Here is a 27,633-nt window from a genome sequence, read left to right on the forward strand (position 1 = left end):
ATGATTTGCATTTTTTTTTTATCTCTGCCTTGCTCTTCAATAAGATCTTCATGTGACAGCTTACCTCTTGCTACTCAAATGACATGTACTCAGTAAGGAATGCCTCTGTCCACTCACCCATAGTAATCAATTATATTGGATGGTTTTCTAATACCTTATTTTTCATTTGGTGGCAACGTAAAGGAGCTTTCTAGAATTTCACAATTGTAGGTCCCACAATTAAACTACAATATGAATTTTAATAAGCTACCTAGGTGAATCAATATATAAAAATTGAGAACACTGGTGTAACATGTAAAAGTAAATGATTTCTTCCTTTCAGTTAATGGTTATTAAAGAATAATAATCCAATTGACAGTTACAACTAAGAGTGATATATCTAGAATTATTAGCATTCTATTAACTTTGGCCTAGTTAGAACACAGCAAGTAATTTTGTACTCATTTTCAGAAATTATTCTTAAATACTTGAATCAATACTTTCTTTTTCCCATGTACATTAGGAATATAAATAGATATATTCTTATCTCAGAACTATGTCATGTAAACAGGTTAAGAATCTTTAGTTTCTACTAAATCTCAAGACTCTAAAATGGGCAACTATATAGCACTTCATTATGATTTTAACAAATAACATACATTCTTCAGGAATAAACCTGCCACCAGAATTGTTTAAATTCCTAGCTCAAACTATTATTAATTCACAAAACTCAATAAGATGATTAAAAAGTCCAAATTGCCTAAGATAAATATTAAGCTAAAAGACTTTTAATAAGGAATGAACATTACAACTCAATTTTAAATAAGCTCATAAAAACCTAAAAGTGCAATAAATGCTTTTTATTGTATGCTCATTTCAATGAGTAACATTTAGAAATAATAATCCCACATAACAGTGACAATCTTATTTTACAGCGTGTACATCATTTACAGCCACATAACACACAATTTTAGATTTTCCAAATTTAATATTCTGAAGTTAAGAAAGATTAACAAAAATATTCTCAAGTAACTGATTCTTATCTGGTGCAAAAAAAAAAAAAGAAAAGTGAACATTATTTGAAACACAAAGCCACAATATAGCATGAAGTAAAATTACATTTTAATTATGTTGAAGAGCTGAATGTAAACATGAAGCAACTAAAACTTAAAAGTACACATCATATGCATTACATTTATGAACAGGGTTTTCATTAAAATTTCCCTAAACCAGCTTTTAATATAAGCGCCATTTTGATTTGCAGCATGCTAACACAAAGCGTTGTTAAAGGGATGCATATTTTAAATTTATACACTGTAAACTGAATATCCACCTCCAAACTCTATTGGCAGCATATTGTTCTGTTAAATACCACACAAATACTGCCTCATATTGAAAATGCATGTTAATAACATGGTATATAGTTTTTTTAAATCAAAAATTTCAATAATGGCATAAAATTGCACCTTTAAACATTAAAGCAAGTAAGACTAGAATAATCATACTTGCTAAGACGCCCTAAAAAAACCTCTAAACATTATATTTAAGAAAAGTGTTCTCTCAGTTTAATCTTTAGATCATTAAGAAATATAGTGCTGATTTTGTTTGCAACACTACAGTTGCATCCATTTTAGAAAGCCACATTTGACTCAAATATACTTTTGTCATATATGTCATACAGAACAATAAACTTGAACATCAGAAAAAAAGGGAAGTTTAGTCCTTAGACTTTACCCTAGATTTCAGCACAGAATGCTGTATTTTAAACATCCTATCCTGTGATAAAATATTAGCTGCTCTGAAATTCTTTTAATAGTACTGAATCAATCTATCCTGTTTTTCAGTGAAATTTATTTGAATGAATACACAAAACTTTTTCCTTTTCTGGAATTCAATTTCCAGGTACAATATAAAAGGCTCAATGACTAAATGACTGATGGATGACTGTATTTTATTTCCCTACCCCATTTCTAAAATTGCATAAAAGTGAGGCTTGCTTGCTAAAGCAAAGCATTGCTAAAACTCCTCAAATATGTATTCTCTTTTCAGAAACATTTGTCTCAGTATGATCAGCCAATAAGGTATTTGTCTTTACTTTTCCCCTTTGTAATTTAATTATGCATATAATACTATTAAATAGACATTTAAGTTTTTGCTAAAACAATTCTAAATTTATTATGTAATTTTCAAAGGGCTATGAGATTCCCCTGTCAATTCAAATATTTTAAGATCTTTAATACAAAGAATGTAAAGTTGTGGTTTAATATCAAGCTTTGAAACCAGATAAAACAGATTTTCCTCCAAAGTGGCATATCTTATTTTGTAAATAGCTTCTTTCTTTATATTGATATAATTATATAAGAGCCTCTTTGTGGTGCCTCATAATATGCTGATTTTTTTCTGATGGTCTTCGAAATCCTTTCTTGCAGAATTCACACCTGTGTGGATAGTCTTTTGTATGAATTGAGATCACATGTCGTTTAAAGCCAGATGCATCTGTAGTGCTGTATTCACAATACTCACATTGGTAAATCTTCCTTCCAGTATGGGTCTTCATATGCTTTTTGAGCTCATTTTGCTGTCTGAACCCTCTCTTGCACCTTTTACATTTCAATGACTGATCCTTAGTATGAACTGAAAGGATATGACCACTAAGAATGAATGGATCTGATGTCTTAAAGTCACAGTGCCTACACTGATGAATCTTCCTACCCTTATGAATATCACTATGCTTTTTGAGCTCAGAAGGACGATGAAAACCTTTATCACAGACCTCACATTTGTGAGGAAAATCCTTGGTATGGACAGATATGATGTGCCGCTTAAGGTCACTTGAGTTGGTGCTCTTATGATCACAATGAGGACACTGGTGTGTCTTATGTCCTTGAAACAAATCCAGATGGCGTTGAAGCTCCCTTTCATCACCAAATGCTTGGGGACAATGCTCACATTTATATGGCAAATTGTTTCCATGTTTAGACTTAATGTGAGTTTTCAGATTTGATTGATCTGCACACCTGAAGACACAATACTGACATTGATATGGCTTCTCACCAGTATGGGTTCTCATATGTTTCTTGAGTTCAGAAGGATGGCGAAAACCCTTCCCGCATTCAACACAAACATGAGGAAAATTCTTGCTGTGAACAGCCAGCAAATGTCTGTTCAACAGTCCTTGTTCGGCAGTTTCATAGTCACAGTATTTGCACTTGTGCATCTTCGGCTCCTTGTCTCTTAAAATAAGCTTATTTGAACTCAGTGGACTAGCCTCTCTGTATCTTCTCGTGTATTCTGTAAATTCATGTGTTTTGTCAACTTTATTTATAAGCTTATGGCTTTCTAAGTGGTTATGGAAACTTACTTTCTTGTTAGTTGTAAAGTCACAATCTGTACACTGATATTTTTTTCTCATCAAATGATCAGGATGATTCTTCATGTGTCTTTTTAAGAATCCCCTGGATTTAAACTTTTTTGTGCAAATATGGCAAGGGTATACTGTCAGGGGCTGTCCATCAGGACCTATTATAACAGCTAGGTAAAAAAAAAACAAAGGAAATTTGACATTTGGTCAGACTGTTTTAAAGGATTTTACAACAAAGGTGACAAAACTAGCTAGTATTCACTATGTGAAAACTCTATTAGTTGAATAAAATCCTACAAGATAAAATGCAAATGAAAAGAAATTTATGGTAAAGTAGTTCACTGGAAAGAAATGAGTGGCACATTTTACTATAGACCACTCACCTGTCAAAATGCTACCATCATATATATATTTTGAAAACCAGAATTTGACAACCTTTAATTAAATCAACTTGAAAATTATCTTTAAAAGGAGCAGACAAGCATAGTTTTATTACATATCAGTCTCACACTGTAAAAAACAATTATCTATATAATACTCAAACAGGTACGTGGGAAGTATGACTACCTGTAAGCAACAGATTTTTTTCTTTGGTTATAAAAAATAATTGCACATCTCCAATTATTATGATATTCATAAAGCGGAGTATTTACCTGTTTGCCACTGCCTTGTTTCTCCCTTTCTCCTCTTCTTGGATTTCTGTTTAAGTACTTTGTTTGTATTAATGCTATCACAAATTTGAAGGTACTGTGCTGCTGTACTACTTCTGTTTTCTAATGTTGAATCCAAAGTATTTCCTGGAAAAAATCAATACACTGTTAAAACACATAGCATACACTTTTTTGGTTTTGTTAGATTAATTACTACAAATGACATGGTACCAAGTTGCCTTTGCAGTAGTGAATTTCACATTCTCATTCTCTTTTTTTTTTTCCTCTTTCACAGTTGTATACATGTAAACACTTTGAATAGGATATCACATGAAATTAATGTCAAAATATTTATCACTTTAATCCTCCTAAAAGAAGAAACTGATGAGATACATGTAACATAAGAAACTGAATTTTAGGACCCTGTTAAAAAGCTTGTCATCAGACCAATTTCTCACCAAAGGTAGCTAATAAAATCATAGTGATTTAGCAAGAAATATACATATATCAGTGAAGGAATATAATCATGGTAACTACATGTAATGCATGAAAAATTAAACCTCTTATATATGTGCTTTAGAATCTTATACTTGATGTGATGGGTATTAAGGTAGGTTTTAGAGATTTAAATAACTGTGGCAGGCAATTTGCCACAATTTCAGTGGAATCAGTGCATAGGGAATAAAATCCTTAATACAACTTCAGTTCTCACAAATCTATTGTAGTGCTATGCAATTTAATTTAAAACTGTAGATCTATAAAACTCTCAGGTTAGCTTGTGTACTGCAATATACAAATCTCATCAATTTCTGTGAAATCTACATTTAAGTTTAGATAGTCAAATTCTTCCCAAAGGTAGAAACAGAACAATGAAATAGTTTGTCATGAGGAAAAGCCACCTTGAGAAAGAAAAAAAATGAACCACAAAATACTACTTAGAGTGAATTAAAACTAAGAAAAAATACTGTGCTGCCACATGGATTTTATATAACTGTTATAAGTTGATCTCTCTAGCTCTCTCTGTTTGCCATCTAACTTAAGAAAACAGTTCCAATCAAGAAAGACATTAACAAATGACTGATATCATGAAAACACTTTTACTTTTCTTCCCAAATAATTTGTATTTTATAATTTTTCCACAGCAGCCTTTTTATGGCCAGTGTGGTAAACTCTGTATCTTGAGGGAATGAAATGCATTCACTGATTAACTCCCATTATATCTATATGTAAATTAATTTCCCAAAGAAGCAAATTCCTATGTAACTATATTAGGTATGACCAGGCAAGTAGTAATCCAACAAATGTTTCTACAGATTCAAACTATTCTTTACTTACCAAGCAGTATATAAAGCCAGATATTTAACTTATATCTTATATAAAATGTTCTCTCACCTGATGCTTGACAATCTTCATACCTTCGGGAAACTCTTCTTTCATCTCCTAAAAAAAAAAAAGAAAAGAAAAAGAAAAAGACTAATTACTAACTAATATGCTGATTATAGTGATTACTAGAGATCACATTTTAATCTATTAAAATCTTACTTTGCCCATCATTCCTCGGATTAAAAAATATTTTGCTAAATTCTTCCACTCTTTTGGATTAGGTAATTTTGCACACTGAAAATAAAGGCTGCTGTCAGCATTCTTGGAATTGTTTATACTTAGGACAGTTTTACTTTTTAAATGTAAACTATGTAACTATTTCTTCAAAGTACTTCTAGCCCTGGAGATGTTCAATAATGACTCTAGAATGAATGTACCTTTGGGTGAACCAAGTTTAGGTAAATTAATGCATTTGAACACCAATATTTTTCAAAGTACACAGTATACCTGGACTTTCTTGTACATTACACAGGAATGAGATAAAACAGACAGAAGGGGAAGAAAATAACTTGATAAATTTACCTTCCATGACATACTTCTAAAAGAGCACACCTGAATTTGTTGCTTTTCAGAACCCCAACATCTTATCTGTGGTGTTAATAACTGAAATGAATTTTTCCGAAAGGGAAAAGATTAATTTTTCAAAGGGTAGTCCTATTTTAGGAAAATAAAATGTTTTATGGCACTTATACATGTAGTATTTAAAATAGATGGTACTGAAAATGTATTAAGCAAAGTTCACTTCAAATAGTACAAAATATGTGATAGAAAAAAACATGTACAAAGTAACTAGAGGGGGCTGAGGCTGTGGCTCAGTGGTAGAGTGCTCGCTTAGCATGCATGAGGCACTGGATTCGAGCACCACATAAAAATAAAATAAAGATATTGTGTCCACCTAAAAAAACTAAAAAAAAAAAAATTACAAAAAGTAACTAGAGATGAATCAGTCCACACAAAACATTTTATTATATTAGCCAACTCACAGTGGCATTAGCACAGCACATTTAATGGCCAAATGGCTGATTAAATACATATGTTATGTACTTATCAGGTGAAAAAATGCCAGTGTCCTACCATATGCCGCAGCCCAGACAACAGGGACAACTGTTTTATTAACATCAGAGTCCTCAAGCTGAATCTCAGGGAGAGAAGTTCCTTCCTCTTCCCCTACAATGACTTCCATGTAAACTTCATCTGCTATTTCAGCGCAACCTAAATTTTAGAAATAATTCCTTGTTTATAACCCCATATATTTAATAAATGGGTAAAAATTCTAAACAATTTAAACCTTTCAACTTTCAAGATTTCAGTTTGGTTAATCTAAAATTTTATAAATTTAGTGTAGGTTTATATTAGGCACTTTTGGAGGCTAATGCCACTAGGAGACAATAATTTATAAAAATTCTTATTCTCCTCTCAGATCCAAGTCTTCTGAAAATGGCTTTTTAATTTTATAAAATGTGTGCATGAAATTTTTGACTGATTTTATGGCCCATTGGGAATTACAAATTTATAAAAGGAATTGTATCCAATAAATTTACCTGATAGTACTTCAGACTCAGACTAAGTTTCCCATAGAATCAACATTAGAAAGTAATTTACACTATCTCATATACTATGTTCAATATTACATGTAATAAAAAATAATCAAAATACTGGTAATTGAAAACATCTACAAAAATGGTTATATATGTATATGTAAATGCATACATATGTATTTATTAAATGCTATTGTTCAAAGACATGTGGACACACTTCAAGAAGCTGAGTTTTAAGAGAGTACTGAGGAGGAAAATGATTGAGGCTCATTTAAAAAAAACATTGTGGTTAAAAATATTTAAATATAGAGCCACTGTATGTACTTTATGTGAAAGCATCTGTTTACATGTAACCTGTTAAACAGAAAGCTGACTTGAATTTATGCTTTTCTTTGATTCACACATTGGGATCTTCTTTTATTTAGAAGGATGTGAAAATAACTTTAGAAAAGTGTCCTTCCTTCTCCAAGTTTCTCTTCTCTCCATTTACCAGAAAAGAGACTCTGGTTTGTTTCTCACATCCCCCTGGCACTCTGGTATCAGCCAACCTAAACCTTAGTCTCCCACCTCCTACTGTACCCCTTTGTTAATAATACAGTAATAAAGGATTCAGAAACCATATGGAAATTATTTCATTGAACTCTTTTCATCTCTATACAAATCTTCTCCACTCATTTGTTTTGATATTTCAGCTGTGATATACTATTCATGTAAGAGGATAGAATTCATGTCTTCTAGAGAAGGAAATGAAAGGAATAGCTATCAGAATGCAGCTTAGGTAAAAACCCAGCATTGTCAGGGTAATGCTGTGAAATGAAGGATCTTGCCCTACTCGAATAAAACAATAGTTTTTTTTTCTTAACATGTCAAAGAGACAGAAGTAGCCTTAGAGAAGGGCTGTATACTGAGGTGTGGATAAAGTATGCAGAGAGTAAAATGTGTTCAGAAAGCATGACAGGAAAGGAAACCTGAGGATTTTTTTTTTTTTATCCTGTGGTACTTTGCCCCAAGAAATCTTAAGGAATAACTTCTTAGACACCATCAACATCATTTAAAAAATCAAGATCTTAGCAGATTAACTTGGACGAATACTTACATAGCTAACCTCTCAGTGACAGAAAAAGAACAACCAGTTAGCCCTTCCCCTGCTAAATCCAGAGACAAACCAATAGTGCTCAAGGCCATATGGAAAGAACACTGGTAGTACAATTAAATAGACAGGAGTTCAAATCCTACCTTCTAAACTTACTATTGGAATGGTCTTGGGCAAATTATTTTCCCTCAGTCTTTCTTCCTTGCATAAAATAAAGATAACACCATCTACCTCAGAGATGAGTTATGAGAATAAAATGAGAAAATGTATATGTAACATATTCAATAACATATAACATTGATATTCAACTCTCTATGTATTTTTGAGCTTCATTAAGTCAGGAACTGTATACTGTTTATCTCTGTATTTCTAGTATATTAACTTAGATATTATATTTCATGTTTGTGGATGTGAACGATACATGTATACATGTATTTTCAGCAAAGGGTCAGGCTTATTTTAATAAATTTTGTTCTTATACAGTGCTTCTATCTCTGAGATTGCTTGTTTTTTTTTTTTTAATCCATGATCCCTACTTATGTGTTACTACAGTGCCCTTTTTTCTTACTGATATCATCTTCTTCCTGAGAAGAATCTTTAACTGCCATGTAAACCATCTTCTCCCGCTGCATTCGGCTCTGGTCAAGCACTCCGGCTACAGAATGTCCACTGGTGTACTCACTTTCTGTGACAATTTCTGTTCCACCTTAAAAATTAAAACATATATCCAAATAGAGAAGTATCATGGGAATAACTCCTTAAATTAATAAAGAGAATATACAAGAACTATTTACCTTTAGAAAAATACATTTTTTTTAATTCCAAAATAAACTTCAAAGTGTGAAGAAAATTGTCATAAATTACACTTTAATTTTCTGCTATCAGAGAAATAACAATTACTAACAAATCACACTTATATTCCAAATATCATTTATTTTTTTAAATATATTTGCCTACCTATTTATTCCTTACAATAGCCCAATTAGGTAGTTCCTATCATTATGGCCATTTTAATAAGGAAACAAGAGTCAGATGGAGGTTATGTAACTCAAGGTGGTTCAGCTAAATGTCAGAACTAAGATTAAATCCCAAAGATCCTGCCTATAGAATTCATGATATTAAATACTCATTTTAATTTCTTACTCTAAATTCTCATCACTCATTTTGATATTTTCAGCTATAATACTCATGTTTGAAACTCTAAGAACATATTTTGTATTCTTGCTTTATATTCATATTTACTATTTTAAAATACACCACCCAAGAAAACTATTAAAATCTGTCCTTTGAGGACAATTTCAGAATAGTCCACATAAAAAGAATAAATCTAATTCATATAATAGCAATAATCTAAAATTAGTCTTTGTACCTATTTCAACATCATCTTCAGCTTCTGCTTTAAATATATATACTTTTATAACTTCTGAACCAAACCCATCTTCTTTAACATCTTCTTGTGAACCATCACTGCCGATTTTTAATGGTGTGTTTCCCATATGCTCTAATTTCTCCCCAACATCATCCACTGTAAAATATAAAGAGGAAATTATTTCAGTCAAAAAGTACTACTGATATTTAGGGTGTGCTAAGCCAAAACGCAACATTAAATAATGTATTTTAACCATGTATCTACTATATTCATTTGATGACCTATTTTGCAGCCACAAAGTGTTCTTTCACAGGAAAATAGTACACAAGATCGGACACACTACATGATCACAATTATATTTAAAAAAAAAACTATTCACAGATATTAATTTATGTAAGGAAATATTTCATAACTATATACCTTTAATTAAAATAGCTTGTGGAAAAGACTGAATAATCTTCTATCACCAAAATCAGTAACAGAAAAATTTATTAAACATATAAGTCATAAAATAAGGCCCATAAACAACTCTCAAATTAAAGAGCAGTTGTTTATAAAATAAAATAGCATATGAAATCTAGGATTTTATAAAAGGGAAGAAACAGAACATATCAAAAATTTTATAAAAGAAGCTTTGATAAATCCTTATAAAAATAAATTCTTAGTAAATACTCTAATTTCTACTGAGTCAATGGGATACAAATCACAAATTTTTTGTTAAGTCTAATTTTAGCAACGTATGCTTTATTTCAAAGCCACATGCAAAGGAAATAGCTAAATTTGGTACTTTCACCTCCTTTTCCTTATTAAAAACTTTATAATTCAGTACATATGAAAAAAATAAATAATATACAAAGGTAAAGCAACAGATTTAAGACTTCTACTTACATTTCAAGTATACATACTAAATGTTATTTTCTGCTCTACAGTTTTTAAGGATAACATTATTTTCATATGAATAGAATATATGAACTATGCAATAAATAGATTATATTAATAATTTTTTCCTATGGCCATAAGTAATTGAATTCAAGCAATATGTTCTCCCTAATTATTATATGCCTACCATTTTTAATTTTGATACTATTCCTATAAAAACTAAAATGTATGCTAAATTTAAAATCTGATATATATGCATATATATGTATGTGCATACACATATCACAGTACTGCATATGAAACATAAGAAACATCAAATTCTGAAGGCTCTAAATATATATAACAATTCCAGAACTATGAGAAACAAATTATCACTAAAAAGCAATAAACCTGGTATTCTTAGAATTTTTCAGGAAGATCTAAATGGGTCAAATTCTCCATTTTCCCTACTTCAGTTTCAAATTTGATTCATATAATTTTAAAAATATTATTTTGGCTTTTCAAAATGGAAAATATCACATTTTAGAAACTCTCTTTACAAAAACTACTTTAACTTTGTGACTAAATACACATGATTCCACACACTTAAGATTTTGAATATTTCATTCTCTATGGAAGAAAGCACTCAAATGATAAAAACAAATGTACTAAATATTTTATTCTATCATAGCAACTAATTATATTACTAGATTTTTGGCAATTTTGAGGAGACAACAAAACTAATTAAAAAGAAAGAAAAAATGATGAAGTACAAGATATTATTGGTTTTACAGCTCATAAAATATGCTAGAAAACAATATTATAAGAAAAATTAAAACAAATTAAGTTTTCAGGAAAAAAAGTACTTTCTTACAAAGAGAGGACTAAAATCTTAAAATGTGTCCAAAACATGAATCTCTAAAGTTGGACTAACTTATAGTTATTTATAAACACTGCTCTATTATATATGAATAGTTTAAAGTGACCACAGTTCTCTCTGGAAAATCTGAATTAAAGCTGCCATTCACTACATTAAAGCTCATGAAATTAAATACACATTTTTGGCAAAATTTAAAATGTATAAGATAATTTTAGCTTTAAGTTTTGTAATTATTGTTGCTATTCTCTCAGATTACTATTTCTATTTTTAAGGTTCGTGATTTAAGTTTAATGCATCTATCATTTCTTATTTAGATTCCTCAGAATGAACAATTTTGAAATATACTGAGTGAATTTGTTCTGTATTTTAAGTCCATAGATGATAAAACTACTAAAGGTGTTGGTGTGCAGTTTGAAGTAAATCAAGATTTATTCTATAATTTGTCACTAAAAGTAACATGTTGATAGACTTGATTTAAAAAAAAATCTTCAAATATTCTTATTAAACCGTTAAGTTCCAAGTTTTCAATTTTGCAAATATTTCAATAAAAATGACATAAGTGCATAAAATAGGTTGGAAATATTCTAGAGCTTATATATCATTTATTAATTAGAATGAAAACAGACCGGACAACTGATGGGACACTGGATAAATATAGTATCTGATAATTTGAAATGCAATGCATTATTCAAAATAAAAATCACAACCTAGTTCTAGAAAATACTTTCTTGAATGCATTCCTTATATTACATATCAATTATGCACATAATATTTTGTTGAGTTGAACATTAGTACAAGTAACTTCTAAAACAAAATTTATGCCATTTTCACAATGAATTCTAAAATATTTTCAAGTGCTCTAATCATATGGCTATTAATTTTCCTCAAAATAATAGACCTCTAAAAACACAATAATTATTTCAAAGTTACCATAAGTGGTATATTTATTGCTTAATTTATGTTTTTATATGTGTTCCACATATGGGACAGTAGGACAAAATGTGTTAATGAAGATAAAATTTAAAATACCAGCAGGGGACAGTGATTTATGACTGTAATTCCAGATACATGGAGGCTAATGCAGGAGGATCTCAAGATATTGGCCAGGCTCTGCAATTAGCAGACCTTGTCTCAAAGTAAAAAAAAAAAAAAAAAAAAAAAAAAAAAAGGTTGGGGTTTAGATTGTTATAGAGAACCCTTGGATTCAATTTCTAGCATGGAAAAAAAACTTAAAGTATCTAAAATTCAAGGTTAACATTTTTATTTATTGTAAGGCACATGATATTCAAGTCCTACAATGTTATTTCTCAAATCACCAATAAGAGGGTATTGTATTTACACCACAGAAATCTACTCTACTAGCATTAAATATAAAACAAAATAGTAAAGCACATTGTTTGCCAACACTGCAAAATTTGGTAATATTAAATGTTTGTCTATAACCTATCAGCACAATTTGATTAAACTGTATTTTAGCAAACTGTGTAATATAACACTGCTTTTTAAAGCTAAGTAAGCTTTTTAACTTTACCACTTTTAAGCTGCTTCTACAAAAATTATATGGAGCATATAATTATATCTGTATATGATACAAATATACAGCATACTGATATACTACAGGGGTGGGGTTAAGCAATGTGCAAAGGATCTATATTTCACAATGGAGAAAAAACAAAAATAGTCACATTCAAATTTCCAACGTGTGCCACTCTCAAATAGATATCCAACAGAACTGAAAACATAGTCACACAAATCTCATATGCAAATGTTTATAGCAGTATTATTCATAATAGCCAAAAATGGAAATAACCAAAATGTCCATCAACTGATGAATGGATAACCAAATACGGCATATCCATACAATGGAATATTACTTGGTAATAAAAAATAATGAAGTCCCATACATACTATGACATGAATGCCTTGAAAACATTATGCAGAGTGAAAAAAAGCCAGATATAAAAGGCCACACATGTGAAAATCCCACACATATGAAATATTTTGGATAGAAAAACCTAAAAATTGAATTTACAGTTGCCTGTGGGTGAATGGCATGGCAAGTAACTTCTAAAGGGTATAGAATTTCAGTTGTGGGTAATGAAAACATTGGGAAATTGATTGGGCAATGGCTATACAACTCTGAATATACTAAAACAATTAATTTACAAACATTAAATGGGTGAATAGCATGGTGTGTGAATTAAGTATCTTAATAAAGTGGTTTTACTTTTTAATATTACTTTTTTCTTTTCTTTACTTTTAAAATCACTTTTTTCTTTTATCCCTGAAATTGCTGAAGTTTAAGATCAAACTTTTTGTTTTATATAAAATTATATTCACTTCTAAGTAAAAAGCCATTGAAATGCATTAAAGTGGCTCCCTGTTCCAGTGAAGTTTTTCATGAAGAAAATATTCACCCATAAATGTCTTATTAGAAAGATATGGTTATTCTCTTAATTTCAAAGTTACTTAGCACAAGTGGGAGATCCTAACCATCTGCTAAGATAAAGAATTTGTGAAGTTTGGATTGAGCATAGATTAAACTCAGATGTACCTAAGATATTAAGAGAAGATAAATTTCCTACTGCTAAAACACAGCTATTGATTAGGTTTCCTTACAGGAATACTTAGGGATTCTGGAACAAGACAAAGCTCTAACTTAAGTCCTCAGCTTTAAGATATTTTGAAAATCTGTATTTCAGAGAAAAAGAGAGAAAATGACTTCTTGAATAAGGTACTTGAAGGTAATTTTTTAAAACACAATGCCTTTTTTTTTTTTTAACCTGGTACTGAGAATTAAACAAGGGTCTCGCCCATGCTAGGTGAGCACACTACCGCTGAGCCACAATCCCAGTCCCACTTGAAGGTAATTTAATCTCTGATTTTTGAAAGATAACAACAGCCAACAGAAACTGAGTGGTAGTGAAAAGTAATCAAAAATTAAGGAAAAGATTAAGAGAAAAGAAAATGGTGAAGTAGAGGAAGAATTATAAAAAAAATCAAGGATAAGAATGGAGGGATAATGAGTGATGTAGGATGTAGGGATAATGAGTGATGTAGTGTATATGTGTTTGTAGATACATTTTCTACAACACAAAGGAATTTAGTTTTAAATGAATATTTTAAATATTTTTTTTTCTTTTCTACTGATTAAGAATTAATTCTCAGGGCTGGGGTTGTAGCTCAAGCGGTAGCACGCTCACCTGGCATGTGCGGGGCGCTGGGTTCGATCCTCAGAACCACATCAAAATAAAATAAAGATGTTGTGTCCACCAAAAACTAAAAAATAAATACTAAAAAAGTCTCTCTCTATCTCTCAAAAAAAAAAAAAAAGAATTAATCCTCAGCCTACACTCCCTCTAAAATTATCCTGCAGTTGTTTCAGTAGCATTAGAGCTATATAATGTTCTCCTTAATTTTCAGTCTAATTATATTAGACTAGAAGCACAGAAGTCCTTGCATTTGACATATGTGGTAATTGTTAAGATAACTATTTGAATCTAACATATTTCAGAAATGTTTAAAAAAACTTTTGCAGAATCAAATCAGAAGATAATGTAAGGTATGACTATTTACAATACATGATATCTAAATTTTATGTCACTTTAAGACCAATTTAATGAATAAGAAACTACCAACTTTTGCCATATTCTTTTATAAATGATAACCAAAGTTATTATAATGTTAAGATGTAAATATCAAGTTGCTATAGTAAACTACATCTGTTTAAGAATATATAATAACATTTGCACAATTTTTAATGATGTAAATCAGTCCCTTAAAAACAATGTAAATATTCACCATCAAAAGTGCTTACAGAGGAATGTTAACATTCTAGACTTTAAAATCATATTTATTACAAATTAAACAAATCTAGTTTGTTTTGAATTCACTGATACACATATAACATGCAATTACTATATTCATAGATACACACTGTATATGGTAATTCTCTTCCCAGTTAATCTTTTTGGCATTTTTAAATAGAACAAAAACCTTCCTCAGAAAAGTAAAAAGTCTTTATTTAATCTTTACTACTTGTAACATAATTTCTTCAAATTTTATAAAGATCCACTGTTTTTTCAAGCTTCAAAGATAACATCATGAGATTTTTATTATCACTATTTTTTTCTGGCAAACCTATCACTTCAAATGAGAACAAAATATTTCTATCCTCCTTCCTCACATGGAAAGTTTTAAGGATCTCAGAAAGAAGTCTGAATAAATGTGCTAAATAGTTTTGCATAAATCATACACACACATACTTAGTCAAATGGAATACACACAAAAAGAACTATAGAACACAATCTGAGTGATTTAATTTTCAAGTATTTAAAAAATATATACAACAGTTCTTAAAATAATATGCATAAATTCCTATGCAAAATCGCATTGACAAGTCCACTGCTTGCTGTGTTACAAAGAAAGCAACAGTGGAAAAAAAAGTTACTTCCAATTTTGAAATATACATTTTTACCATTAAAAATTTGTATCAGTATCCTTATATACCTTCCCAAGCTGTTCCTATTCTGATATTAAAACATGCACTATAGCACTTTATTTTGGATATAAAAATTCACTGAGTAAACTGAAAACATTAAAAAAAATTAAAAAAAACTGAACACACCTTTGAAAAAAATTAAATTTTCAAAAGTTTCCCCCATGAATTTTACTGAACATATCCTCCTTCCCAGAAAATCTTTCCAAATTATATAAATCAATCTCCTGAGTAATGAAAGACGACTTTGTTTCACTTACAAGATATCATTAAGTAGTCTTCAGAAGTGCTTTTGACATCATCGTCATCATCTTCATCATCATCATCATCATCATCTTCAGTTTTTATAGTAACTGTAGAACCAGGAACACCACCAGCTGCTTGAATCACAGTTTCTGTATCTGAATTTGTTACAAGAACCTCCTCTGATACCATTGTGGGAGAGTCAACTCCTGAAACACAATCTTGGACCACATGTTCTAAGTGTCCATCAGGACCAGTAACAAGGTCAGCCACAAAAACTTGCTCAGGTACCCTAACGGTTTCTGTAATTAGTTCAGAAGTCAAGATATGATCCCCTTCATCTTCCTCTAAATCTTCTTCAATGGCAACATCGGCTTCAAGTACAGCTTCAGGAACAATCACACCTTCTGTTACTACATCAGTCTCTGTGATGATATCAGGCCCATGGACAACTTCAGCAGCAAGGCCATGATCAAGAGTTATCCCATCATCTGTGACAACATCAGAAACTAATACAGCTTCAGGAACTGAAACAACAATATGGTCTCCATCGATATGTGCAGTACCAGCCATTCCAGCCACTATAATACAAACAATTATCCAAAAAAAGGTAAAGTTATTTTATTAATTAAAAGTACTGTATTTAATATATCAAATGCTATAAAATATTACTTATTAATATCCTTGCTAAATATATCATTTAAAAAATCACTGACAATTTAATTATAATAAAAATATCACTAACTAGGAATTGGAGTAAAAGTAAGTAAAATCTAAATAAATATCTAAAAAATAAAATACCTTATTTTTAAGTAAAACATAAAAGTCATAATGACACACCATTATACTCCAATGAAACAGATAAAAAACAGTGATAAAACTAAAGGCTGGTGAAGATGTAGAGAAACTCAATGTCTCATATGTTATTGGTGGAAATGTAAAATGGTAAAAGCAACTCTGGAAAATAGTTGGATAGTTTCATACAAAAGTAAACATGCACTTACCATACACACCAAAAATTGCATTCTAGGGCATTTTTTTCCCCAGAAAACTTTAAAAAACATATGCTTGTTCAATAATTGTACATAAAAATTAACAACTTATAGTAGCTATTACTCATAGTACAAAAAGCTGGAAATAACCCAATCATCATTTATCAGGTAAACGACTGATTAAACCAATCTGGCATACCCTTTCTGCATAATGCTACTCAACAATAAAATGGTGCAAAATATAATACATTCTACAACCTGAATGATTTTCCAGAAAATGATTCTGAGTGAAAAAAGCCATCATGGGCTAGGGTTGTGGCTCTGCAGTACAGTGCTTGCCTAGCACATGTGATGCACTGGGCTCCATTCTCAGCACCACATAAAAATAAATAATGTTATTGTGTTCATTTACAACTAATTTTTTTTAAAAAAATCATTAAAATTTCCATATATAAGGTATAAATGAAATAACTGGAATAATTGATATAACTGTCTCAAGTTAATAAAACTTTAGGGATGAAGAACAGATTAATAGTTGCCAAATGTGGTATATGTGTGTGAATAGAACAAGAATAGCATATATATGGTGATGGAACAGTTCTGCATATTCATGGTGGTGTTTACAATATCCTATATACGGACTAAAACTGCATAGATACTACACACACACATTCATGTAAAAATGGTGAAAAATGAATGAAGTCTGAAGTTCTAGTTAATAGTAATGTACCAATGTTAATTTTCTACTTGTGATATACTACTATGGTTATATAAGATGTCAACATTGGAGAAAGATGAGTAAAGGGAAAATAAAAATAATATGTACTACTTTTCCCTAATTCCTGAGAGTGTATATTTGTTTTCTGAAAATGAAAAGACATGAACAAAAATGTTACTATGTTCAAAAAAGTTAACAAATACATTATGAAATATGTATTATAAACATGACAGTTCCTGAATTATATCTGAAGTGGGAGGCATTATTCAACACCTGATTTAGGGGATCAAAAAACTAAGCATTTTAGACTAAGTTTTGTCTTGATAATAGTAAATCTACAACAGGATCAAAACGTAAATATTCTTCATGAGCAGCAGGGTAAATACCAACTCCACTTGCCTTGTAAATACTGTATAAATGTAAACTCTATCCATGAGGAATCATTACATTCTGCCCCTTAGAGGTGGTACAGTACACAAGAGTGTTTGTTGATCTGGTTATAATGAAACTATGTATATCTGATTATAATACCTAATGATCACTTTGTATAAACTATGAGAGAATGCTATTTGCTGTACAATGTTCACTATTTTTAATCAATCCACTATGGAATTTAGTTAACAAGAATGGAGAACAGTTGATACCATGGATAACTCAGCCCATCAAATAATAAAGTAAGAAAGGAATGTTGAGTTCTTGGGAGCATCTTTTTATTCTCTTGAATACATGTCACTACTCTCAAACTCTCACCTAAACCACCAAATTACCTCAGAAGAACACACCATGATCCTGCAAATCTGGTAGACAAAGGGAGTTTGTATAAAACAAATAATTTTATTCACTTATTATTCCACTACATGTTTCAGATACAGGGAGGGAGAGAAGTTTCAAATTTAGCATTCAGTCTGGAAATGTGATGGCTTTTTGCAAGAAAAAAATAATATTATATACACAAAATTCACAGTACTGTAATTCTTACATAGATAATAAAATTACTATTTCATAAAAATCATTTTACAAACCAAAGATTTAAAATGTAGGAAATGTCACTTATTTTAGAGGGTTGCTAGATTAGTTTGTTCCTGAGAGTACATACAAAGAAGCATAGAATAATGCTCAAGCTGACCTGGGTTCTGATTAACTTCACTGGGTAGATTCTAAGGAGATATAATGAATGCCTTTTGTTTTAATCTTGTTGTTGTTATTTTAGATTGAACCCAAGGACACTTTACCACTTAGCTACATCCCCAGCCCTTTTTATTTTTTGAGACATGATACTGCTAAATTGCTCAGGCTGGCTTTGAACTTGTGATTCTCCTGCCTCAGCCTTCGGAGTGGCTGGGATTAAGTTCATCAAGCTTCTAGTGGGAACTTATAAGTAAAAATAAATCAGATCTTAACCAAACTAAATCTAAATATGCTTTTTTACCCTGAACCAAATGATCTGAAGGATCTTAGACCAAGAATTGATAAGTCCATCACAGGATTCTAGCATATTACTCAGATAAAGATGTCTTCTATTAAATTTTGCTCTTCCCTCTTTTCAGTTTATCTGTTAGATTTCATTGTATACCTAAATAAAGTCATTTATTAAGCTATACACTAGATATATTCATTATTGACGATGAGCAAAGCAACCAGATAATAGTTTATATATTTTTTCATTTAATTCTCAGAACAAGACAATAAGGTGGATATTATTATCCTCATATTAAATATGGAGAATCTACAGTTTAGAGAGGCTAAGTACGCTTTCCCAAGGTTCAGTGTAGTAACTGAACTTACTGTGTAACTCCAGACTAGTTATTTTTTCTTTTACTTAACTAGGAAGATAAAGCTTATTTACTTAATATAGAAACTGTTTTAAAAGAAATGTATAGGATTAAGCAAGTTGGGCACTACTGAAGAATAGTTTGAGGGAAAAAGTAAAAAAGACCTATCACCTAAAAACTAATTTAAATTTTAAAACACTTAGTAATAGCAATAACTGACATGAAGAATTTACCTTACTAGTAAGGAAAATATAAATGAGAAGAAAAAACAAGTGTGAAATGAATGCCATAACCAAGAAAGATCTAACTTACAGTATTTTCCATTTTACTCCAGTTACTTAATTTAAATGTGAATATCTGGGGCTGGGGTTGTGGCTCAGTGGTACAGCGCTTGCCTAGCATATGTGAGGCCCTGGGTTCGATCCTCAGCACCACATATGAATAAACAAAATTAAAAATCCATTGGCAACTAAAAAAATATTAAAAAATAAATAAATGTGAATATTTGGAGTTTTACCAGTGTGATGGAATAAAATTTGTTATTTGTTGGATCTGTTTTATACTACTATCTAAGGCTATTTTTCTCTTTAACTTCCAAAGCAATATAGACATTTTGCAATATCAAAATGTTAAAACAGGGACTGGGTTGTAGCTCAGTGGTAGAGCACTTGCCTAGCACATGTGAGGCCCTGGGTTATATCCTCAGCACCACATAAAAATAAATTTTAAAATAAAGGTATTGACAACTACAACTAAAAAGTAAATATTTTTTAAAATCTTAAAACAATTATTAAACTGACATACCATAAAAATATCACAATGTTTAAAATTTTAAACCTCAACTACCTTTCAGAAAATTGGTCTAACAATTCTAGATTAATGGTTCAGATTTTCTCTATAGTAGTTATTCCATACTTCCAACCAAGAACATTATAGAATTTAGAGTTCTTGATATGTAGTATATTTATTTGGCTAGTTCTACCTATATATGCCAATATTAATGTTTCACAAATATCACTAAATTCATTGGGTTGCAAATATCAAAGTTTTGATGCTAACAGAAATTCAAAGTGAATAAGTCTAATTCCAAACAAAATGTTAGAATTTAGACAATTTAACAGATTGGTAAACTAAAGCACAGAGGGCTGCTTTAAATATATATATATATATATATATATATATATATATATATATATATATATTAATATATATATATAAATTAATAGAATCAAAATTTCCAAAATTCTTCCTAACAAAATTCTCTTTATGAGTATACTCATTTGACACCTTTCCATTTCATAAAATAACATACACCTATGTATGAAATTGTGGTCACAACTGTATATCAAAAACATAAGAGTTCTTGCCTTCTAAGAGCTTAGAATCTATTTTCCAAGCAAATATGTATGCTTTCATATTAGATCAATATCATCCTTAACCACATATTAGTGGGCTCTACCAATATTAGTTATTATTGATTTAATTGGGAATTAAGAAAAAATATAAAACAATTATATATTAATTATTTATTACATAATTATTATAACAAATGTAAAAACAATTTAGTTGGCATTGATTTTTATACATAAATTTAATGAATATGGAATTAAAAAAGAATTAAAAGAATTTAAAAATGGAGTTAAAAGAACATATTCTTTCATAAAACCAATAACCAAAAATACAATTACAGAGTTAAATCACAGAGTATAATAGTAGTAGAAAGCAGTAGCTTCATACTTTTTTCTGCAATAAATAAGCTTAATTTCTCTTTTAAATTCAGTTAAGAAGGGGCTTCAAATTATACTTTGAAATTTCCAATTAAAAACTTGAGTTCTCAAAATTTTCCATTTTATTACTCTTAAAGTAACAAGGGGTCATAAAAGAAAACTTTGTTTTCTAGGCCATAACATTTATGTGACTATGACTATGTGTAAATATATTTTTGTATGTGTATTCACCCCAGTTCAAATGAAAGGGATACAAAGATGTGTTCACTCTGTGGTTTCAAGTATGCCTTGGCACACTGCCACATGCCTCCAAGGGCACACATCTAAGATGCAAAGCTTTAGGTCTAACAAAACATTGTTCTAATGCACTAAAAGTGTTTCAACAACATAATTTTCTGTCAACAGATGAATGGATATACAAAATGTTGTTTTCCTATACTATGAAATACAATTTGAGAATACAAATGAATGAAGTACTAAAACATGTTACAACATGAATGACACTTGAAGTTATTTTAAGTAAAAGAAAGCCAGACAAAAAGGCCCTATGTTGTATGATTTCATTCATATGAAATATTCAGAATAGGAAAATTCATAGATTAGTGAATGCCTAGTAGTGGTGAAGAGAGAGAAGATGGGGAATAACTGCTGGTGAGTATGAGGGGTTTTAATTTGTTTTTTAGGTAACACAAAATTCTAAAATTACTCCAAGGTGATGGTTGCACAATTCTCTGAATATACTAAAAACCACTGAACTGCAAATCTTAAGAGAGGTGAGTAGTATGGTGTATGAATCATATCTCAATAAAAATAAAGAAGGAAAAACATGTATAAAATATTAAATAGCATGTTTTACTTCCCTAGAAACTAAAGTAAAATAAAGTATTAATGAAATAATGGATTAATTATATTTCAAGGCACTGAGGATGAACAATGGAAAAGAAAATTAAGAGGAACACCAAGTAAATATTCACCAGCATCAATCAGATGATTTTCATTCTTTGGAAGGAAACACATTCTACTTGCTAAAAGGAACATCTTCAAGAGTGAAGGGAGTCATGGCAATTTAACAATTGTTACAGATGAGGTTATGTTTTGTATTAAACAGGAAAAATACTATATTAACTTCCATTTTTAAAATATCCATTTTAAATAGTAAAAAAGTGGAGTTGACATTTCAACCAAAAGTTGCTTATATTGAAATTAAAGTCTTACAGTGTGCTGAAAACTATCACCTTTTGAGCCAAGAATTCATAAGGCCACATATAATCTCTTATTTTTTAGCCATGTTGTATTTCTTGTACAATTTATTTTGTACATGTTTCCATGCCAAATAATTTCTAACTCAACACAATTCATTTATCTTTTAGGAGAATAAGTTCATGACTCCTTCCTATATCATCAATTAACTACACAGGCTTTTCCAATCCTTACCATATTCAAACTTAATGTACCCAAGTTTACTCAGGCTTACAGAAGTGTCAAAGAATCATAGAACTAGAGAGTATCTTAATGTTCTTTAGTCTAACCCACTCTTAAAAGTGAATTCAGTTATTTAGCCAAGTTCACACATCTAATAAACAGAACCTCCATGTCTAGAATCCACTTATTACTCTGGGCTTTTCAATATGGAACCAAATGACATATTCAATGACATTTTCCAAAAATAGTAGTATCATTTTCTTAATTAAGCCAAGTATCATGGGTTCCAGTTCTCTATCAGTAATTTCAGTTTTAAAAACTGTTATCACATGTTTTCTGTTTACCTATTATCCTGATTTACCATTTGTCTTTTCTGCTTTTACTCAGATCTTGAGTTTTCATGATTACTTTCCTGCTTTTTCTATTTCAGATATTTCTATCTTCTCTGTAATTCAGACCAACCCTGCCTGAATTCAATTTTTTGTTGACTATCAATAGAGTTTTAGCATCTCTATCAAAATGACTACTTTTTAGAGGTTACTAAAACACTTAACCACAAAAGTAGGGAGTTTTTTTCTTTAAAAAGAAAAATGTGGGGCTGGGGATGTGGCTCAAGCGGTAGCGCGCTCGCCTGGCATGCATGGGACCCGGGTTCGATCCTCAGCACCACATACAAACAAAGATGTTGTGTCTGCCAAAAATTAAAAAATAAATATTAAAATTCTCTCTCTCTAAAAAAAAAAAAGAAAAGAAAAATGTGGGGCTGGGGTGGGGGCTCAGTGGTAGGTTGCTTGGCTGGCACATGTGAAGTACTGAGTTTGATCCTCAGCACCACATAAAAATAAATAAATAAAATAAAGATATTGTGTCAATCTACAACTAAGAAATATTTAAAAAAAGAAAACAGTATGCTATTAATAACAACTTTCTCAGGAAAAAGCATCAGAATAAAAATAATTACCAAGTCCATGATTTTTATCTCTATCACTTTATAAGCACCTAACTACTTTGAATTGAAGAAAATACTTCCTTTTCCAGCTTTATTAACAATGAAACTTAAAATATGTTAGAAAACCAATTTAAAATTTCCTACATGTGGGAATTTTTGTATTCACACATACACACACATATTCATAATATGACATAATTATGTACTTACTAATGTGCAACCTAAGCTTTTCATTTCCAGTAACATATTATCTCTATATTCCAAGTTTCCTTACTCCCACAAACTACAAGAATGATTTAAATATACCACTGATACATAGCTTATTTAAAGCCAATAAGCTCTATACTTTTATTTTCCTAGTAAGAGAATAATTTTTCATTGTTAATTCTTCCCTTCTTTAATTTCTTTTTTGGTATTTAGTATGTTCTTACTTTTTAAAAATATAAAAATACAACAAAGAAAATGCTTTACCAAAATCCTGCATAATCATGGTATGGGCCATTCTAGAGTCTGATGTATGCAATCCAAGACTTCCACCACCTGAATCCATACTTAGCAAAGTTCACTCAAAAATATCTGTAAAAGAAATGGTTTTAAAAATAGTTTAAATACATTTAGCCCAAGTCAGTTGTTCTGACAAAAAAAAAAAAGGCAATTGAAAATATGCTTCTCAACCAGGTGTGCAAAGCTTATTACAAAACAAACAAAACCAAACAAAAATCCTCAAAACCTGATTAGATGGTTTACGTGATGACCATAATTAAAAGAAGGGGTAGGTAGTGAAGTAAACCAAAGATTATGGAGAATTAGGACAGTAAAGGTGATGAGGCAGAGAGAAGTGATAGAAGCAACCAAAAGAACAAAACTGCAGCACTGAGATTAAGGTTAAAATATAGGTTATAAAAGAAGAAAAAGAACAAGATGAAAACAGACAATAGTTGGGATATTTATACATTACTAGAGGACTCAGATGTCTAGTATTAGTGAATTTCATCCAGTAGCTCTCATCCATTTCTTCCAGACCCAGATCAGCCCTGGAGCGGAGCTCTGCAGATTGTATTCACCTCTGGCTCCTGGGGTTCTACTTATAATGTAAATGTTTTATCCCAGTTTCCCTGGAGTTCTTTGAACCAGTAAGGACTTCTGGCCTCACTCTACTACATTCTCTTGTCTCAGTTTTGAGGACTCGTGAAACATGACTGCTTCCTAAATATGGTAAACATAAGATCAATCACATACAAACATTTAGCAAAGTGTTTCAGCATATCATTTGTAATTATACAACTGATTTTTTTCAGTAATGATTAATAAAATAATGCTAGCCACATGGTGGTTTTGAAACCAAAGGCTCAACTTATTTCATTTCAAATAATTTATCATATATTTAAGAACATCAGATAGTAAGAAACAGAAAGCCAAATGCCATCACTCAACCTATTTCTTATAATTACTTATGTGAATTTCCCTTTCAAATGTAAGATCCTAAGTAAAACAAACAAAACATATCAATTTCATAAGGAATTTATCACATTTTCATTTAGACGTATTCACTACTTTGGGATATACTTCACAAAAGATGAGGTTACGGAAAATCAAAGTTTTACAAAGTTGTCCTGTAAAACAAAATCTTTTCTTAGATCCTCAGAGATTGCTAAATTGTCTTTTTTTTTTTTTCCTTTGTGTTAAGGCTCTAGAGATACAAAAGAGGTAGAAGAACCTCTCTGGGTTAGCAACATTTGAGTTATATACAATGTATGTATAAATATGCTACAGCAATGAGTGACATTTCTATTTATCAAAGGATTCAGATAAAATTACTTTGTCTATATTTGAACAAAATTACCTAATTTTAGAAATTCATAGCTTTTTAAAATTCTTTTTTCAAACATCAAGTCATTTTCAACCTTTCTGCTAAGCAAATGAGGTCAAGAGGCCAAGAGAGTTCTGAATAAATTATCTGTACATTCATAAAATAAATTAAAATGCAATAATGACTTGTTTTTAACACTTAAAACAGTGTAGTATTTGGTTTTTAATTTGATTAATTGCTCTCTTTATACGTAACTAACAGAACAATTATAAATGCCTTAAATTTTAGTTTAATTGTTAAATAAAATATTAAATAATTTGTTAATCACCTTTATACGATTGCCTTGAAGAAACTGTAGATTTTCTTATCACATTGTAAAGTAAAATCTGCAGCAATTTCTTTTTATTTTTCCTTCTGAACTATGTTATTTTCTTTGGGAAAATGTTCTTTTTACCTATTGTAAAGATATATTCAAAATTAGATATTTTAAAACATTTTAAACCAAAACCCTTACACAACTTAGGAATGTTTTTCTTTACACTTCAACTTTCAGGATGAGGTTGGGAAGAGCTCATATGCTTAAATCTGTGTTTATCCAAAAAGCAATCAAAGAGATGCCAACAGAAATAACTATCTACTGCAACATGTGCATTGTTATTACACTTAGAATTTGATTAAATTGATTAAACACTTGATTAAACCAATATCTTCTCCAAAATGTATTTTAAAAACCACTAGGAACACATTATTTTGAAAAGAGAACCAAGAGCAAGGTTTATCCTTGTAAATCCATACAAAAATATCCACCCTAGTACTCAATTGAAGTGTAAAAATCACAACACATAATTCAACTACTTATGAGAAGTATCACACTGTATGAATACTAAATAAATTAGTGCACCGTTTTTCCCATATAGGAAGTTTCAATTAGATCAATAATAAATGAAGCAAGCGAACAGCAGGTTTGTTAAGCATTCAATAACTAGTAGATAGCTAGATTTCTCAGTCTTCTCTAGAGTGTATCTCAAAATTCTCACAGTATGGAGGTAACACCAAGTATGCTTCAAGTAAATATCTTTCCATCAATGCTTGAGGAACGAAAATAGAATTTTACTCCCATATGTCTCCTCTAAACATAGCTCATTCAGGACCAAGCTTCTCAGTGTTGTCAATAGGGTGAAGCACGGAAGAGAAATGATAAGGCGGCAGAGCAAGAGAATGCGAAAGTAGTATTTGCAGATAGGAGACAAAGGAACCCTGGCAAGTAGCAGTATTGCAGCTTTGGACGCAGCCCTCTTCCCGCATAAGTCTCCCTTTCCCACGACCATGCCAAGTTTCAATCATTTCAAGCAGAACGCATACACGTGCCCTTTCGGATATTACCCATCGGTCTTGATCTTAAACCGAAGGAGAGAACCTTCGCACTGGAAATGAAGAGACCCACGAGACAAGAATATCTTTTCCTCCCCTCCTCCTTCTTCTCACTTGGTGCAGCGGTCGCCACCGACACTACCCACGCCGTGCTGCCCAGCTCCTCAGCCTCCTCCCGCTCCCTCTGCCCTGCTACGTGGGAGACCGCTGGGAACCAAAATGGTGGTGTTTTAGTGGAGGCGACAGTTGCCGCACACAGCACCCCCCTCGCAGGCTGTGAAGGCTCTCTACTCCCTATTCCCTAAAATGCCCGATTGAGTGCCACTTCCTCTCAAATGCTGCTATCCCTCACGCATTCCAAAGGTCACCAGCAGCCTGGGCAGGGGACAGAAGCGACACTGGGGGGGGGGGCGACTGAAAGGAACATGGTGGGGGGTCGCTGAGAGAAAAATGTCAAGGGGACGCCGCATTCTTCACTTCATCGTTTTGTTTTCCGCCATTTTCCCGTCACCCTAAACCACCGACGGCCTCAACGACGGCTTTAGTTCTCTGAGGCTCTGGCCTAGGGTAAGAAGAGATTGGCTGTGTGTTTATATGTGTGTCGTGGGGTTGGGGGGGACCCCTGCTTTCTTCAAATTCTCCAGCCCCTGCCTGCCTGCCGCTGAGAAGACTGCTCGCCTGAGGGTGAGGAAAGCCCAGGGACTAGACGCCACTTCCATTGTTCCCTTCTCCCTACACTGTATACTGGGTGTGAGCTTCTCCTCCCCTCACACAAGAGGCACTGAACACAGCGGACCCGGGTCCCTCTAGTTTCTCCTCAGTAGTCTCCTTACCTGCGGCTGCCGCCACCGCCAACGCCGCCGCCAGTCGGACTAGGACCGTGATGTAGATTGCTGCGGGGGGCGGCAGCTGTGGATCCGTAAGGTCCTCACATTAAGGTTTCCGAGGTTCCGCAGCCTGAGCCAATCACAAGCTACTCTGCGACTGGGAGGCGCGTCGCCTTGTTCTCCTTTATATCGC

At 31.6% G+C, this 27,633-nt stretch overlaps 1 protein-coding gene across 6 annotated transcripts; it reads right to left on the bottom strand.

The window, feature by feature from the left end:
- Positions 1-824: 824 nt before the first annotated feature.
- Positions 825-27,633, bottom strand: Znf711 (zinc finger protein 711). Of its 6 annotated transcripts, none has more exons than XM_040282777.2 (11): positions 27,447-27,633; positions 25,571-25,696; positions 24,497-24,638; positions 23,904-24,008; positions 15,870-16,433; positions 9,374-9,529; positions 8,573-8,710; positions 6,448-6,585; positions 5,383-5,430; positions 3,994-4,137; positions 825-3,510 (listed from the first exon to the last, which is right to left on the bottom strand). In XM_040282777.2, the coding sequence occupies exons 4-11, from the start codon at positions 23,980-23,982 to the stop codon at positions 2,333-2,335; spliced, it is 2,445 nt and encodes an 814-aa protein (XP_040138711.1). In that variant the 5' UTR covers positions 23,983-24,008; positions 24,497-24,638; positions 25,571-25,696; positions 27,447-27,633; the 3' UTR covers positions 825-2,332. The 6 variants fall into 6 exon arrangements, with proteins under 6 accessions (XP_040138711.1, XP_021584447.1, XP_040138707.1 ...); XM_021728772.3 differs by having other exon boundaries at positions 24,391-24,638; XM_040282773.2 differs by having other exon boundaries at positions 24,386-24,638.

Source organism: Ictidomys tridecemlineatus, chromosome X (assembly GCF_052094955.1).
Source record: "Ictidomys tridecemlineatus isolate mIctTri1 chromosome X, mIctTri1.hap1, whole genome shotgun sequence".
Lineage (NCBI taxonomy): Eukaryota > Metazoa > Chordata > Mammalia > Rodentia > Sciuridae > Ictidomys > Ictidomys tridecemlineatus.